Source organism: Staurois parvus, unplaced genomic scaffold (genome assembly GCF_062004578.1).
Source record: "Staurois parvus isolate SC_StPar_1 unplaced genomic scaffold, SC_StPar_1.0 ptg000031l, whole genome shotgun sequence".
In the NCBI taxonomy this organism is placed as follows: Eukaryota; Metazoa; Chordata; class Amphibia; order Anura; family Ranidae; genus Staurois; species Staurois parvus.
Genome location: NW_028317827.1, coordinates 17,328,715 through 17,344,183, shown reverse-complemented (window position 1 = coordinate 17,344,183; position 15,469 = coordinate 17,328,715). Strand labels below are relative to the sequence as shown.

Below are 15,469 nucleotides of genomic sequence, written 5' to 3'. Positions count from 1 at the left end.
TTATGCGCTGTATGAATGGAAGGTTTGTCCTTTCCCTCCAGTCAGCTTCCAGCTCTCATCACTGAGCTCTGCAGAGTGTAACTTCAGCTCCTCACCCCGTTTTTTAAAAAACATAGACAAGCTGTATAAATTCTGCAATTTGAATGGACATAGAGAAGAGGGGGCTTTAGATAAATAGGTACAACTTATGTAGGAGAATTTGTTTAATCTCTGTGTATTACCTGAGGCCAGTCACTTCACTGGGGATGTATTCAGCTATTTTATTTTTTTCAGTTCATACGTTTGTAAACTATTTCACAATATGTATACAATTGAAGAATAGCTGGTTCTATTATAGTCGAATTTTGAAATTCGAATTTCTGAAGATGGTTATAATCTTTCTATTCAATTTTTTTCTATTCTATTCTTTAATATTCTAATTTTTTATGTTCTGTTCTATTATATTATATTCCTTTATTTTATATTCTATTCTATTTTATTTATTCTTTTATTTTATATTCTATTTTTTCTTTTCTATTCTGTTCTATCCTATTCTATTATGTTTTATTCTATTCTATTATTTTCATAATTCAAATTTCGGAAGCCAACTTAGGACAGGAAGTGTGTTATTTGCAGGATTGCCTGGTGATAAAATAAAGGAAAAAAATGTAAAAAAAAGAAATTAAATGCAGTCATCATTTCTAAGAACTGGTTAGCTGCAATATACAGTCATGGTCAAAACTACTGACACCCCTGCATTTCTGTCAGATAATGTACCACTTCGCCTAGAAAATTGATGCAAATACACATGTTTAGGCATTCTCATGTTTATTTCTTTTGTTTGTATTGGTGTGACACAAGAAAGTGGAGAAACAAAAAGCCAAATCTGACACATTCCACACAAAACTCCAAAAATGAGCTAGACAAAATTATTGGCATCCTTAAATTTAAAAATTTCGGTAGTACACCCCTTGGAAAAAATAACTAAAATCAATCGCTTCCTGTAACCATCAATGAGTTCTCTACTGGAATTTTGGAGCACTCTTCTTTCGCCAATTGCTCTAGGTCTCTCAGATTGGAAGGGTTCCTTTTCCCAACTGCTGTTCTGAGATCTCTCCACAGGTGCTCTATGAGATTGAGATCTGGACTCATTGCTGGCCAGTTCAGTATTCTCCAGCACTTTGTCTGAAACCATTTCCAGGTGCTTTTTGATGTGTGTTTTGGGTCATTGTCCTGCTGTGAGACCCATGACCTCTGACAGAGACCCAACTTTTTGACACTGGGCCCTACATTGCACCCCAGAATTCTTTGGTAGTCTTCAGATTTCATAATGCCATGCACACGGTCAAGACATCCAGTGCCTGAAGCAGCAAAGCAACCCCAAAACATCAGTGAACCTCCACCATGTTTGACTGTCGGGACTGTATTCTTTTTTTTAAAGGCCTGATTTCTTTTTCTGAAAGCAGTAGAATGATGGGCTTTACCAAAAAGTTGCAATTTTGTTTCATCTGTCCACAGCAAATTCTCTCAAAAGGATTTTGGCTTCCTCAGGTAAGTTTTGGCAAACTCCAATCTGGCTTTTTTATGTTTCTGTGTCAGCAGTGGGGTCCTCCTGGTTCTCCTACTATAGTGTCCCTTTTCATTCAGATGGTGACATATAGTGCAAGCTGATCACAGTTCTACCCTGTGCCTGAAGGTCCGCTTGAATTTGTCTGGAAGTTGATTGAGGTTCTTTATCCACCAGGGGCGGACTGACCATTTGGAAACTCGGGCACTGCCCGAGGGCCCAGGGTCAGTAGGGGGCCCCATGAGATGCCCCTGGTACCTTTTTCATAGGCTTTTTTGAGTTTGGGCAAGGACACAGGGGGCCCATGATCCCCTATTGCCCGGGGGCCCCATGAGTTGTCAGTCCGCCCCTGTTATCCATCATTCGAACAATCCTTCATTGCAATCTTTGATCACTTTTTCTCTTTCGTCCACATCCAGGGATATTAGCTACAGTGCCATAGGCTGCAACATTCTTGACAATGTTGTGCACAGTGGACACAGGAACATTGAGATCTCTGGAGATCGACTTTTAATCTTGAGATTGTCCATGCTTTTCCACAATTTTTGTTCTCAAATCCTCAGACAATTCCTTGCTGCTCTTTCTCTTCTCGGTGCACCATGTGGCACACAGAAACACAAAACAAAAAGGTGGAGTAAATTTTTCACCATTTTTAACTGGTTTCCAGTGTGATTTCTATATTGTCATCTGCTATTGGATACAGCTGAGTTTAATTACAAATTACAGGAGCATCACAAACTTGGAATGAAATTATTTCTTACAATTTTAAGAAGGTGTCAATAATTTTGTCCAGTCCATTTTTGGAGTTTTGCGTTGAATGTGTCAGATTTGGCTTTTATTTCTCCTCTTTTTGTCATACCAATATAAACAAAAGAAATAAACATGAGAATGCCGAAACATTTGTAATTGCAACAATTTTCTGGGCGAAGTGGTGCATTATCTGACAGGAATGCAGGGGTGCCAATATTTTTGGCCATGGCAGTATTAAATTTTGGTATAATTATGCTTAAGTATGCAACAAGAGTATTAGGATAACCAATCAGAAATAATCCCCAAGCACTCTTTATTAGACAGATTTTTTTTTAATTGGTTGGTATAGTTGTGAACAGACCCTCATGGAAAATTCTGCAATGTTTTCATGGCCTGCCTAGGCCAAAGCCTGATAAGCAGTCCTACTAGAAAATGGTATTAGAAATGGTAGAATGGTGAGATGGTGAATTCCTAACATGGTCCCTTCTGTATACTGAAGAATCTTTGTGCATCTTGCTCAGTTACTGCACTCTCACTATTGTCTTCTTTCAGTTCCGTTATGCTTCCAGCACTGACATCATCATGATGGTGGTGGGCGCAGTGTGTGCCTTAGTACACGGGGCGGCTCAGCCACTCATGCTCTTTGTCTATGGCATGATGACAGACATATTTGTTGAATATGAGAAAGAAAGTCAGATACTCCAAGATAAGAATAAAACTTGTATCAATGGCACCATTGTCTGGTCCGATGGTTCGCAATTTGAAATGGACAACACTACAGTGGAGTGTGGGTAAGAGATACATACAATCTGGGTATTGAAAATGTATCCTAAAGAAATATTACCTGAAAAATTGTTCTTAAGATTACCATAGCATATTAGGTCTCTTAATTTTTTATGCTGTTTTTACACTGCTTTGATTATCTTTTGTTGTGTTCTTCACCTTTTAAAGATGGATGGATAGAAAGCATTTAGCTATGTAATGAGATGGTGCTATAGTTTATTGGTGGGTGACAATAGGGTTCCAGCTTGTTATTTTTGGAGGAACATTTAAAGGTGATAAGCACAATGGTCTCAAAAAACATCAAACACTAGAAGGGGCTATACAAGTTTTTAGCAGTTGTAAGATCTGGGTTAGGAATGCGTGGAGAGATTTTGGTGTAACCTATTTTTGCCACAATTTTGATAAAAGGGAAAACTGTCAGCTGCTTAGTGGGAATTTGTTTGAAAAAAAAAGATGTTTTACACTTTTTGTCTTTTTTTAGAAGGTGTTTTCCTAGCAGGGTACATTAAGGGTTGTTTACTCAATTTAATTTAATATCTGTTTTGTTTAAAACCCATTGCTCCCCTTAAAAAAACAAAACAAAACATAATTTCACCTTCCTCTTTGACTCCAATGCATTTCACTAAAAATGGAAAAAAATACTGCATGGTTTCTGTACATATTATTGTGGTTTCATGTGAGCATTTTGAGAGGCAGTTGTACTGTACTGACTTTTGTAAACGTTTGTCACAGGATAAACATTGAAAAAGAAATGACACAGTTTGCCTACTACTATATTGCTATTGGAGCAGTAGTGCTTGTGATCAGCTACTTCCAGGTACAAATTGTATTTTTTTCCTATACCTTTGTTCTGTTTCAAGCACTGCTTTATGCAGTGACATACCTCCTTTATACCTCTGTCTTTCTGGCCAGTATGGTCACTTGCTGAATAACCATACTCCACAGACAGCTTAACTCTCCAGTAAGATACAGAAGTTTATTCCAACACAGTTTTAATTTTTAATATGCAGTACACTGGATGAAGTGTAAAGAGACAATGATCTTCTCAGCCTTATGCCTTCAGTAAAGGCTATCAACTCACAAGCCGTTGACAGAATGTAGCCAAGAACATAGTTTCGTGACCAAATAAATATTTAGAAAAATCCCAAAATATGCAGCGCTCTATAGACCATAAAAATTAATTATATAAATCATATAATAAACCATTATATAATAAAAACTTAATAAACACAAGAGTCCATTAAAAAAGTCCTCATTATATCCACTGTGTGAATTGAATAATGCAAAATAAAATCACTACGTGACTGTAAAAAATCTTCAAAACTACTGTGTTCCCCCTTTAGGTGTGCACTCACCAGTTTTATTTGATTCTCACTTTCATGGTTGGCAAAATGCGCTTTTGTTTAAACATATATTTCTCCAGATCAGGATATTCACTCATAGCATCGATTCCTTCCAATTTGTTTTTTACACTATTAGGAGCGCAGTTTATGTTCAGAGAGTGGACTATACATACATACCAGCACCGCATGTATATATTTTCCACTCAAGAATATACCGTTTGAAAGAACATAATTTTGTAGAAAATAATGAAACAAAATAAACTGGTTTAGTGTCTTCTGTTGTTATCTCTGACTCTGGAAGGAAGCTGCATGTAGTTGGAAGGTGTGCCATGTGTCCGAACACTTCAAATTGCTATTCAATATGTTCATACCCACAGTAAATTCAGTGTTACTATGTAACATCATGCATGACACTTTTAAGTTTCAAAGCAAAAGGTTCACTTTAGATACTCCTCCAGCAGCATATACACCCCCTTTCTTTGCTATTCTGCCACACCGTTAGCTGTCAGGAGCAAGAGAAGCTGCCCTGTGTAATCTGCACAGTTGCTCCACTTGCAGCTTACCAAACACTATAGACTAACACCATGTAAAAGTATTGGTGCTTGGTGACTGACCTTGCACTGCACTACGGCGTAAGTAACATGCTCCTCCATACCTGTAAGCAGGGGCGGACTGACGACTCATGGGGCCCCCGGGCAATAGGGGATCATGGGGCCCCTGTGTCCTTGCCCAAACTCAAAAAAGCCTATGAAAAAGGTACCAGGGGTATCTCATGTGGCCCCCTACTGACCCCGGGCCCTCGGGCAGTGCCTGAGTTTCAAAATGGTCAGTCCGCTCCTGCCGATAAGTATTTTCTTTACTGAGCTAAAACAGAGCAGTAGGGGAGCTAAGGAAAAGTGATTATGTGCTGCTGGTTATGAAGTTTTAAAGGAAGCTTGTAGCTTTCCATGTGTGGGCAAAGTATAGGTTTGGCTTAAAGCAAGATTACGAAGAACACGTAACAGAATACCATTTTGTTCAGACATAAAGCGCATTAACAGCATAATCCCATGATCCCCTACACAACGAAAATCTTATAGGTGTAGCACCACCCCTTTACAGCCACTGAGTATTTTGTGCTTCCTGCCTGTTCTGAGCCTGTTTTGGAAGTAGAGCCCTGCTGACATCACCGTAAAACCTTGACCAGGAGGACTCCCTGGCTTTGAACCATAAAATGAACTCACAGTTTAATGTGAATAAATATTCTGATTGTATTGAGGTCAGGGTATAGAGAGTACAAGCACAAAAAAAGAATAAAAATAGATGTGCATAAAAAATGAAATACTCTAAAATGTTTAACAAAAGAATAAAGCACAGTATCACTTCGAGAAAACGTAAATGTCCTGAAGGATCAGAATTTAAATATCAGTTCCAGCTTTTGAGATATCTCTCCCCAAGTGAGCCGAAGTGGACTATCAAGATGCTAGGCTAACTCACTTTTGGGTTCTCAATAGCGGGGAACTAGTTTTAACTCTTGAGATGAATACCTATAAGAAATAATGTCCTCTTTAGTATTTCATCAAGAAATGGTGACAAATATTCTGCACACTTGATGGGGCCCTACACACAGTCACTTGTAACTTGTGATGATCTGGGTTATGAAACCCTCTTACCCAGTCTATAGTATTTGCAGTGCGAAAGGTGGTCTCTTTTTGGGGGCCCCTGTGATCTCTTGATCCCTCTGACAAAGAAGCTATGCCAATGATAGCACTATGATTCGCCTGCCTGCAGGATTGACTGTCCTGCTCATCAGCGATACCTGTGGCCTGCAGTCCCTCTTTCCTTCTCTGCGATGCGGCCCGATCCAGCCTGGATCCCCTGAGACCTTCTCCATACACATCCTCTGCCTCTCACCATCTACTTCCTTCCTGGAGAGTTCCCGGGCTGCTGAATTTATAGGCTTCCACCTCTTTGCCAGCTCTTCTGGGATATGTAGTCTGTTCACTCCTTGTCTGAGTGCAGATGTCCTGCTACCAGCATAGAAGTTCAACAAGGCTTTGCTTCAATAAAGACTGAATAACTGCAGAACACTGCCATCTTGTGGTTAATTAACATCCTGCAATCAGTATTAGTGCAGTGTGTTACATAGAGAAATGAGATCTGGCATTGCAGCATAACTTCTAGCACTGCAGACTAAAGGGGAAGGTATTTGGGCAGCTTACAGAGGTGCAAAGGGCAGGAGGGACACCAGCAATGTAATAGATGTTCACAGTTCATTTAGCTGATATATGGTCTAAAAGTCTGTAAAGTAAATGAAGCATTAGCCTTGTGGCCATGCACTTTTACAGCAGTAGGCAAATGACAAGAGCTGCTGAATAATAAATATGTAAATCAAATTCTATATGTATAGTTTTTGTGTTCCATTATAATATATTTAAGGCCGCTTATTAAATGTCTAATGACCCATGCAAACCATAAAACAGTGTGCTGCAATTTATTATGCTAATGCACTTCAAAGCAAACAAAAAGGGTCATGCCTTATTTTGTTGAGCGCAGAATAATCGAATGCAAAGTTGATATGCATATGTTGTGCAACACATTGTAGATATGGACTGGGATACAATTAACTTTGCAAAGCATGTAGAGAGTCTTGCTGTGAGTTGTGATAACGCACATTACAACACGGGTCATGGCATGATTAATCCTTCACTCAGTGTACAATAATGGTATCCTTTGTCCTAATGATATCCTCAACCTCCCCCAATGCTACATATTGCTATGTATGTAACAATATGTGTCCTTACAATATGCTCTCTTCAGCTACTTTTATTTTTTTACTAAAATGTTTCATATAAAAAGAAGGTAATGAAAAAAATATTTTTCATTCAAATATCTGACATTGGCAGGGCATACAGTATCTAGTGCTTAGCACATTGCATTGTAATGCTGTCATTACAATTCTCCTCAGTAACAACATAGATCATCACACCGCATCCAATTGTATTTCCTTTCATAATAGATTTCATTATGGGTTGTGGCCGCAGCTCATCAAATTCAAATTATTCGGAAGGAATATTTTAGGAAAATAATGAGGCTTGATATTGCCTGGTTTGACTGCAATTCTGTTGGAGAACTTAACACAAGAATTTCAGAGTGAGTATAATGATGCATTGAATTAAATATTTGTTTACTGCACTTAACAATGATGCCATTCATGAAATATCTATTTGCAGTACTGTAAGTGTACATTTTATTTGATTTTGGTATGATGAAGACTATAGTGTCACACCACTTTCTAAAGGAAAATACATTGCAAAAACACGTTAAAATATTCCATGTCCAGACACATCCTGCTATTGGACTTCCTGTGTTGTCACCCTGTCACATGCATCGCTGATAAAATCTATAGGGTTAATTATTATATACTATATATTTATTAATGGTAACTAGGCTATTTTAACCACTAGCCTACAGGGCATTTATACCCCCTTCCTGCACAGGCCAATTTCCAGCTTTCAGCGCTGTCACACTTTGAATGACAATTGCACGGTCATGCAACACTGTACCCATATGAAATTTTTATCATTTTTTGAGACAGATAGAGCTTTATTTTGGTGGTATTTAATCACCTTATGGATTTTTATTTTTTCTTAAAATTTTCTTAAAATTTTGAAAAAAAAAAGTTTTTTCTTAGTTTTTGTTATACAATTTTGTAAATAAGTGATTTTTCTCTTTCACTGATGTGCACTAATGAGGCTGAAGTGATGGGCACTGATAGGCTGCACTGATGGACACTGATAGGTGGCACTGCTGGGCACTGATGAGGAGGCACTGGTAGGTTGCACTGATGGGCATTGACAGGCATCACTGATGGGCACTGAAAGGCAGCACTGATACATGACACTGATATATGGCACTGATAGACAGCACTGGCTGGCACTGTTAGGCAGCACTGACTGGAACTGTTAGGTAGCACTGACTGGCACTGATAGGCGGCACTGACTGGCACTGATAGGCAGCACTGATGTGCACTGATAGGCGACACTGACTGTCACTGATAGGTGGCACTGATTGGCAGCACTGATAGGTGGCACTGATTGGCATTGATAGGTGGCACTGACTAGCACTGATGGGTGACATTGAAAGGCAGCTCAGATGGGCACTGATATGTGGCATTGATGTGCACTGGTATGCACCAATATGTGGCACTGATGGGCACTAATTGCTGGCACTGATATACACTGACAGGTGGCACTTTTGGAGCCACACTGATCATCAGGGCACACTGATCATCAGTGTCCTGATGATCTGTGTACATGTCCCCTCTGCGAAAAGCCGATTACTGGCTCTCCTCTCCTCACAAGCTGTCAGCGTGACAGCTCGAGAGGAGAGAAATGCTGATAACTGGCATTTCTGTGTTTACATGTGATCAGCTGTGATTGGACACAGCTGATCACATGACTGAGCCGACATCTTCGGCTCTTTCCATGATCCGCTGTGTCCGAGGGACACAGCGCACCGGCGATCGCCGCGCTGCGCGCTCCCTGAGCAGCGCATGCGTGGTGAGAATGGAAGGACGTCATATGACGTCCTATCAGAACGAGAGAACCACCTTGCGCCCATCATTGTACTATATGGCGGGCGGAAGGTGGTTAATATATCTTGCTTTGATTGATTCTTGTATGATTGGGTGAAATGTTATCATATTCATTAAGCTCTAGAATAAATTATCTTGCAAAGTGCATCTCCCCTTACAAAGTGAACACTCCATTTGCCTTTAGTCAATCAACCGCATATTTCACATCTATGATCCACAATTATTTTAAATATTATACAGGATTTCTATAGTGCCGACAGTTTATGCAGCGCTTTACAACAGAAGAGAAGACAGTACAATTAGAATACAATTTAGTACAATAGGAATCAGAGGGTCCTGCTTGTTAGAGCTTACAATCTAGGAGGGAGGGTCAAGAGATACAAAAAGTAATAATGGTAAAGGATGGGCTAATGGAGAGAATAGGTGTACAGTTGTTAGCTGGGGGCAGGGTAGGCCTCTCTGAAGAGATGAGTTTTCAGGGAGTGTCTAAAAGTGGACAGAGTAGGAGGGAGATGGACCGATTGGGGTAGGGAGTTTCAGAGGATGGGAGAGGCTCTGGAGAAGACCTGGATGGGAGCATGGGAGGAGGTGACAAGGGAGCTAGAAAGCAAGAGGTCTTGCAAGAGGAATGAGGAGAATGATTTGTTTGGCATTTTGAGACAAGGTTAGTGATTTAACTGTTGTCACTATCAGGAAGTTGGTCCAGCGAAATAATGTGCTGCTAGGGCTGTAATTTTCTAATTGTGGCTGTATGGGATCAGAAGTGAGCAAAAAAAGAATAAAAGAGTTGAACACAGTTTATTAAAACTTGGCATTTGTTTATGATACATAGTGACTGTAGTGACTGTGTGGACTTTAGATCTACCTTATAGCTTAACTTCAGGATAAACAGCTAAACACACAAAAATGATAGATATCAGCATAGGTGTGCACTGCCTATTGCATTAGGGTGTGCACCCCAAAACTCAAACACACATCCATCTGTGTATGTGTATGTACAGGGGGCCCAAGCAGCAAAAAGAAGAGGACCAGGGACAGGAGGTTTGGCAGGGGCAGTATATACTGGTACTGATCCCCTGTTTTTTCAACTTGTGGCGGCCGAATGCTGGCAGGAGGGAGAGAAGGAGAAGTGGACAGTCAGCTGCCGCAGGAGGAAAATACAGATTGGTTCCAGTAAATGACTAGCCCTCCTGTCCAGGGGGTCAACATGAAAGGATTGCAGTTTACCCATCACCTGCCTGTGATGGATGGGGAGATCATGATCAACGGTTTGCCTACTCCGGATTAGGGTGTGCCCAGGCACATCTGGTACACCCTGTGTGCACACTTATGGTCACAAAGCATCCTTCTAATCCAAAAATTAGGTGTGGATACACTGAGCTAGATTTTGGGCATGGTCTAAAGGGACATTGTTAAATATCATCTAAGGCTTCTTTCACACCGGTGGCACTATTTCCACCCTCTGAAAATTAATCTGCAATGGATTGCTGTTTAGACCACCTTTGACAGCTGGTTTACAGACAGTCAGAAGGCAATACCGCTGCCTTCTGCACTCTTGTTTGATTGATTATTTCTATTCCAATGGGAATTTTACATTGAACTACCGCACTGAAACTATCATAGCTGCATATGGCATATGAGTACGGACACAGTGGGAGAGTTTGATAGGAGGTGCCAACTCATCATACCAAGTTGAAAGCGAAGTGATGCATGCGTCCGCTGCAATGTGTACTCTTCACATGACAGTGCCCATCAGCGTGCATGCACCTCAATGGATAGGGTTGGTTTAAACCTAACCTTATTATTGCCTAGTGGTAACCAATAATGTAATAGGAAAATGTGTTGCATTTAAAGCCTTGTAAAACTCAATAATGGCTGAGCTGGAAGACAAGACCCAAGTGAGATAACATACTGTCACCACAAGAACACCCAGTGCAAATTAGTGGCCATACTATTAAAAGCTGGATTTTTAGCCACCAGATTGCACCTACTTTACCTGTAAAAAATACATGAAATAGTGGGATAGGAGGAAGTAGGTGTAATTCGACATTAAATGAACTCTACATTTGGGAGAGAAGATGGCAATTAGAAAATGTTTCTCTGATTATAAAAAAAAAAGTTTTGCAATTAGCTATATTTACTAACTAAACTATTTACTTTTCATCACACAGTGATATTAACAAAATAAACAATGCCATTGCCGATCAAGTAGCTATCTTCATTGAACGGATATCTACATTTGTCTTTGGATTCCTTATTGGTTTTCTTGGAAACTGGAAGCTCACTTTAGTAATAGTAGCAGTGAGTCCCCTTATTGGTATAGGAGCAGGATTAATGGCTCTGGTATGTATGGATTTAATGTATTCTATATACTTTTTTAATTTATCTGATGTCCTGAGTATTCGGGGTACTCCAGTATTACTAATTGCCAGAAATCATAACTCTGGGTTTTACCTTGGCATTGAAGAGGATCTATACACATGCTTGTTTAATTATAGTGAATACTTGTGAGCTATTATGGATCAAGGTGTTAAATAAATTCTGAAAGTGTATAGGGTGCGCTGGCACTTGCACTAACTCACTTGACTAGTGTATATAGATGATAGAAAAAAGATAGCGCCGCGCTCCTATATAATATATACAGCTTAAGCTTAAGCTTTAGAGGTGTATCAACTTCCAATATGAACTGTGACTATACCACTAAATGCATATAAAATATTACATATAAATGACATGCATGGTGTAAAAACCTATACTGTTATTGCTTTAATGGGTGCCCTAATGAAATCCTGTGTTGCACCCATATAAAGCTATGTGTACTCTATATTAATATGTGCACATGCTAAAATAAACAAATAAAAATACAGTCTTTAAGGTAAATGTGCAAGCAAAGATTCTGTTCCTTGTCTCCGAGTGCTAAATGGTCTCCTTATGTGCTCACCTCTATATTTGCCTGAACGAATCCAGGCAAATACGCTTTTTATCCTTCCAGGATAGATAAAATGGGATGATGTCTTTGCTCTAGCCGTCCTATGAGGTGAATATACATATGGATGGATCCTCCTGTTGTCTACTTTATCTCCCTGTGTACCTGTGAGTACACTGAGTAGCTCTCTTGGGATCTCCCAATTCCCCTCCTGGGGTTGTTTCCTCTTTCACTCCTCCTAATATCAGCTCATGGGATGTATGGTCAAAGAAAAGGAAAAGCAGACCATAGTGTCTTATCCTTATATAAAGTGGATTTATTTAAGCCAATAACAAGTTGATAGTATGCAGCTCATAAATGATCCAGACAGGCTTAGATGGCAATCAGCAGGTAAAAAGTAGGTACATAGAAAACCTCTCTGCAGCTGCCCCTGCAGTGCTGTCTGCCTGTGCTTGTAATCGGATCTGCTCGCTTCTCCAGTGCAATGTCGTGACGTCAGAGCCCCTCCCCTACACGTTGCGTCACAGGGTCACGTGACTTCATCAGGGGGAATTTGATTGGATGCCACGACTATGCATGCCCAGCTATTTATATGTCTCAGTCGAAAAAATGGCGGCTGAGACATATAAATAGCTGGGCATGCATAGTCGTGGCATCCAATCAAATTCCCCCTGATGAAGTCACGTGACCCTGTGACGCAACGCGTAGGGGAGGGGCTCTGACGTCACGACATTGCACTGGAGAAGCGAGCAGATCCGATTACAAGCACAGGCAGACAGCACTGCAGGGGCAGCTGCAGAGAGGTTTTCTATGTACCTACTTTTTACCTGCTGATTGCCATCTAAGCCTGTCTGGATCATTTATGAGCTGCATACTATCAACTTGTTATTGGCTTAAATAAATCCACTTTATATAAGGATAAGACACTATGGTCTGCTTTTCCTTTTCTTTGACCATACATCCCATGAGCTGATATTAGGAGGAGTGAAAGAGGAAACAACCCCAGGAGGGGAATTGGGAGATCCCAAGAGAGCTACTCAGTGTACTCACAGGTACACAGGGAGATAAAGTAGACAACAGGAGGATCCATCCATATGTATATTCACCTCATAGGACGGCTAGAGCAAAGACATCATCCCATTTCATCTATCCTGGAAGGATAAAAAGCGTATTTGCCTGGATTCGTTCAGGCAAATATAGAGGTGAGCACATAAGGAGACCATTTAGCACTCGGAGACAAGGAACAGAATCTTTGCTTGCACATTTACCTTAAAGACTGTATTTTTATTTGTTTATTTTAGCATGTGCACATATTAATATAGAGTACACATAGCTTTATATGGGTGCAACACAGGGTTTCATTAGGGCACCCATTAAAGCAATAACAGTATAGGTTTTTACACCATGCATGTCATTTATATGTAATATTTTATATGCATTTAGTGGTATAGTCACAGTTCATATTGGAAGTTGATACACCTCTAAAGCTTAAGCTTAAGCTGTATATATTATATAGGAGCGCGGCGCTATCTTTTTTCTATCATCTATACACATGCTTGTGTTGCAGCATTTGAACCCAGACTGGAAGACTGGCAAATCTGGAATTTACCAAACCAAGAGCATAAATTACCAAGAGCATAATTGCCCTGCTATAATTTTCTAGGAAGAGGGCAAACTTCTCATGGCTAAATAACATACGAAAAAAACATTGCAGCCTACCGGTGTATTGTTCCATTGGGTTCCCAAGAGTCTGCATAGCTTGAGAGAACTTTGTATAACACACCTTGTGTATTAGCATGCCCCCACTCTGGATGAAGGAGCACAGGGGGCACCTTTGGAAAGCAGCATTGTCAGTCTGGGGAGGAAGAAGGAGTTTTAGATGTACTAGCAGATTTAAATACACTAACAAATTGAAGCCAAACTCCAGCTCACACTGCATTTACACAAGCAGTTACAGCAACAGAGATTGCTGGGGGTTCCTTGAGCTGTTGCTGATTGACCTCCCATCTGATGGTGCCTGAATAGTTTTGTGTCCAACACCATATAGCAGAACCAGTTTCATGACACCAATGATCCGTAGCCATCTGTAATGATGGCATTCTGATCACCACTGTAAGAGGGGTTTTCTTCCCACCCTCCCCTGATGAATACATTTTATCAAGGTTCCCTGACACTTGAAAATTATTTCAAGGGTTCCTTTGGGATGAAAAAGGTTGAGAAAGGTAAATTGATAGATAGCTAAATAATAATGGCTTGCTCATTTATCGGATTCTTTCACATGCAGCACCCTCCTAGGTAGGTGCTAGGGTTAGACATATAGAAATAGTTGTGTTCTTGATAGGTAAATTACGTTGTCATGCTGTAGTCAGAGTGGCTGTAAATATTTGTTAGAAAAAAAAGCATAATTAGCTCACTGTACTGGGTGAGCTGTGATCATTTAGTTAGATCTGCTCTGGGTTCTCAGCTGCTGCTAGTCTGCCTAGCTTCCCCTGTATCTAGAAAACTTTAGAAGTTTCTGGATGATAGGTGGGGAGTTATGCAGATGGCACCATGAGTATTAATACAGAGTATGGCCCTGATGGCATCCTGGATAGCTGTATTTATTCAGTGAGCACACTGAGTTCTGGATTTTTCCCATCCAAGCCTAGGAGAGGGCACGTTGCCCTCCCAGGCATCAAGTGCTGTGCGGCCTCAGGTGAGCAGCCTGAAGGCTTGACTGCTGAGACCCGGGTTCTGGTCTGGTATCACAAAAGAAGACATCCATCTGCTCTTGGGCCTTGTGAGTATAAACATCTCTAAAAGCTCTTGTGTGTTGTTTAACTCCCTCTGGTGCTAGAGAGTCAACTGTGAGTCTAGCAAAGGGAACACTGGCTGGTGTTTGTAAGAGCTTTGTCCACTTGGCCTACTTTTAAAGGACATTGATCTGGGGCTCTAAATAAGTTATTACTATTACTACTACCACTGTTACTACTACTACATGTTTCTACTGCCTTAAAGCTGAAATCTACTGTTTGATTCAAGAACGAACTCTGACAAAGCTTGACCTGAAGATTAGATAAAGTCCTCAATGAACATAGTTCCTATCTTTAGAGTATTCCACTCATCTCCCTCATCCCTTTCCCAATTCTCCAAAAATAAAAACAACAGAAACAACACCCCTAGACTGGTTATTGGAATTGAGCCAAAGTGCCTGGCTGCGGGGCAAAGTAACTGGAGAGGATCTGGACAGTAGACCTGTGACTCCTGCAGCAGTAGCACTACACACAGGTATTTTAAGAACAAAATGATTTGTTCAGTGATATCTGCTGATTAGTATTCTTCTAAGAAAGAGGCCAGCTATTTGAGTCATAGGGATGTTAGTGAGTACAGTTTGTGCCTTATCTTATCTGGTTATGTAACTTAGTACAGTTCAGCTGGTTGTCTATCAGAAAACTGTTACTAAAAAAGGGTGAGTGAGCGCAATCTCAGAATAGCAGCTAGCAAACAAGGCAATCCTCAACACCAAAAGAATGCAAAAATAAAATAAAATAGTATGCAGCACTAAA

General features: G+C 40.3%; 1 protein-coding gene across 2 annotated transcripts in view; it reads left to right on the top strand.

Moving 5' to 3' along the window:
* The window catches only part of LOC149470831 (bile salt export pump-like), a 102,727-nt gene that overhangs the window by 6,582 nt on the left and 80,676 nt on the right, over nucleotides 1-15,469 (top strand). For both annotated transcript variants that reach the window (XM_089660381.1, XM_089660389.1), the window contains exons 4-7: nucleotides 2,849-3,087; nucleotides 3,812-3,896; nucleotides 7,421-7,554; nucleotides 11,170-11,341. In XM_089660381.1, coding sequence (XP_089516507.1) covers nucleotides 2,849-3,087; nucleotides 3,812-3,896; nucleotides 7,421-7,554; nucleotides 11,170-11,341 — 630 coding nt within the window. The remainder of the gene's footprint in view (nucleotides 1-2,848; nucleotides 3,088-3,811; nucleotides 3,897-7,420; nucleotides 7,555-11,169; nucleotides 11,342-15,469) is intronic.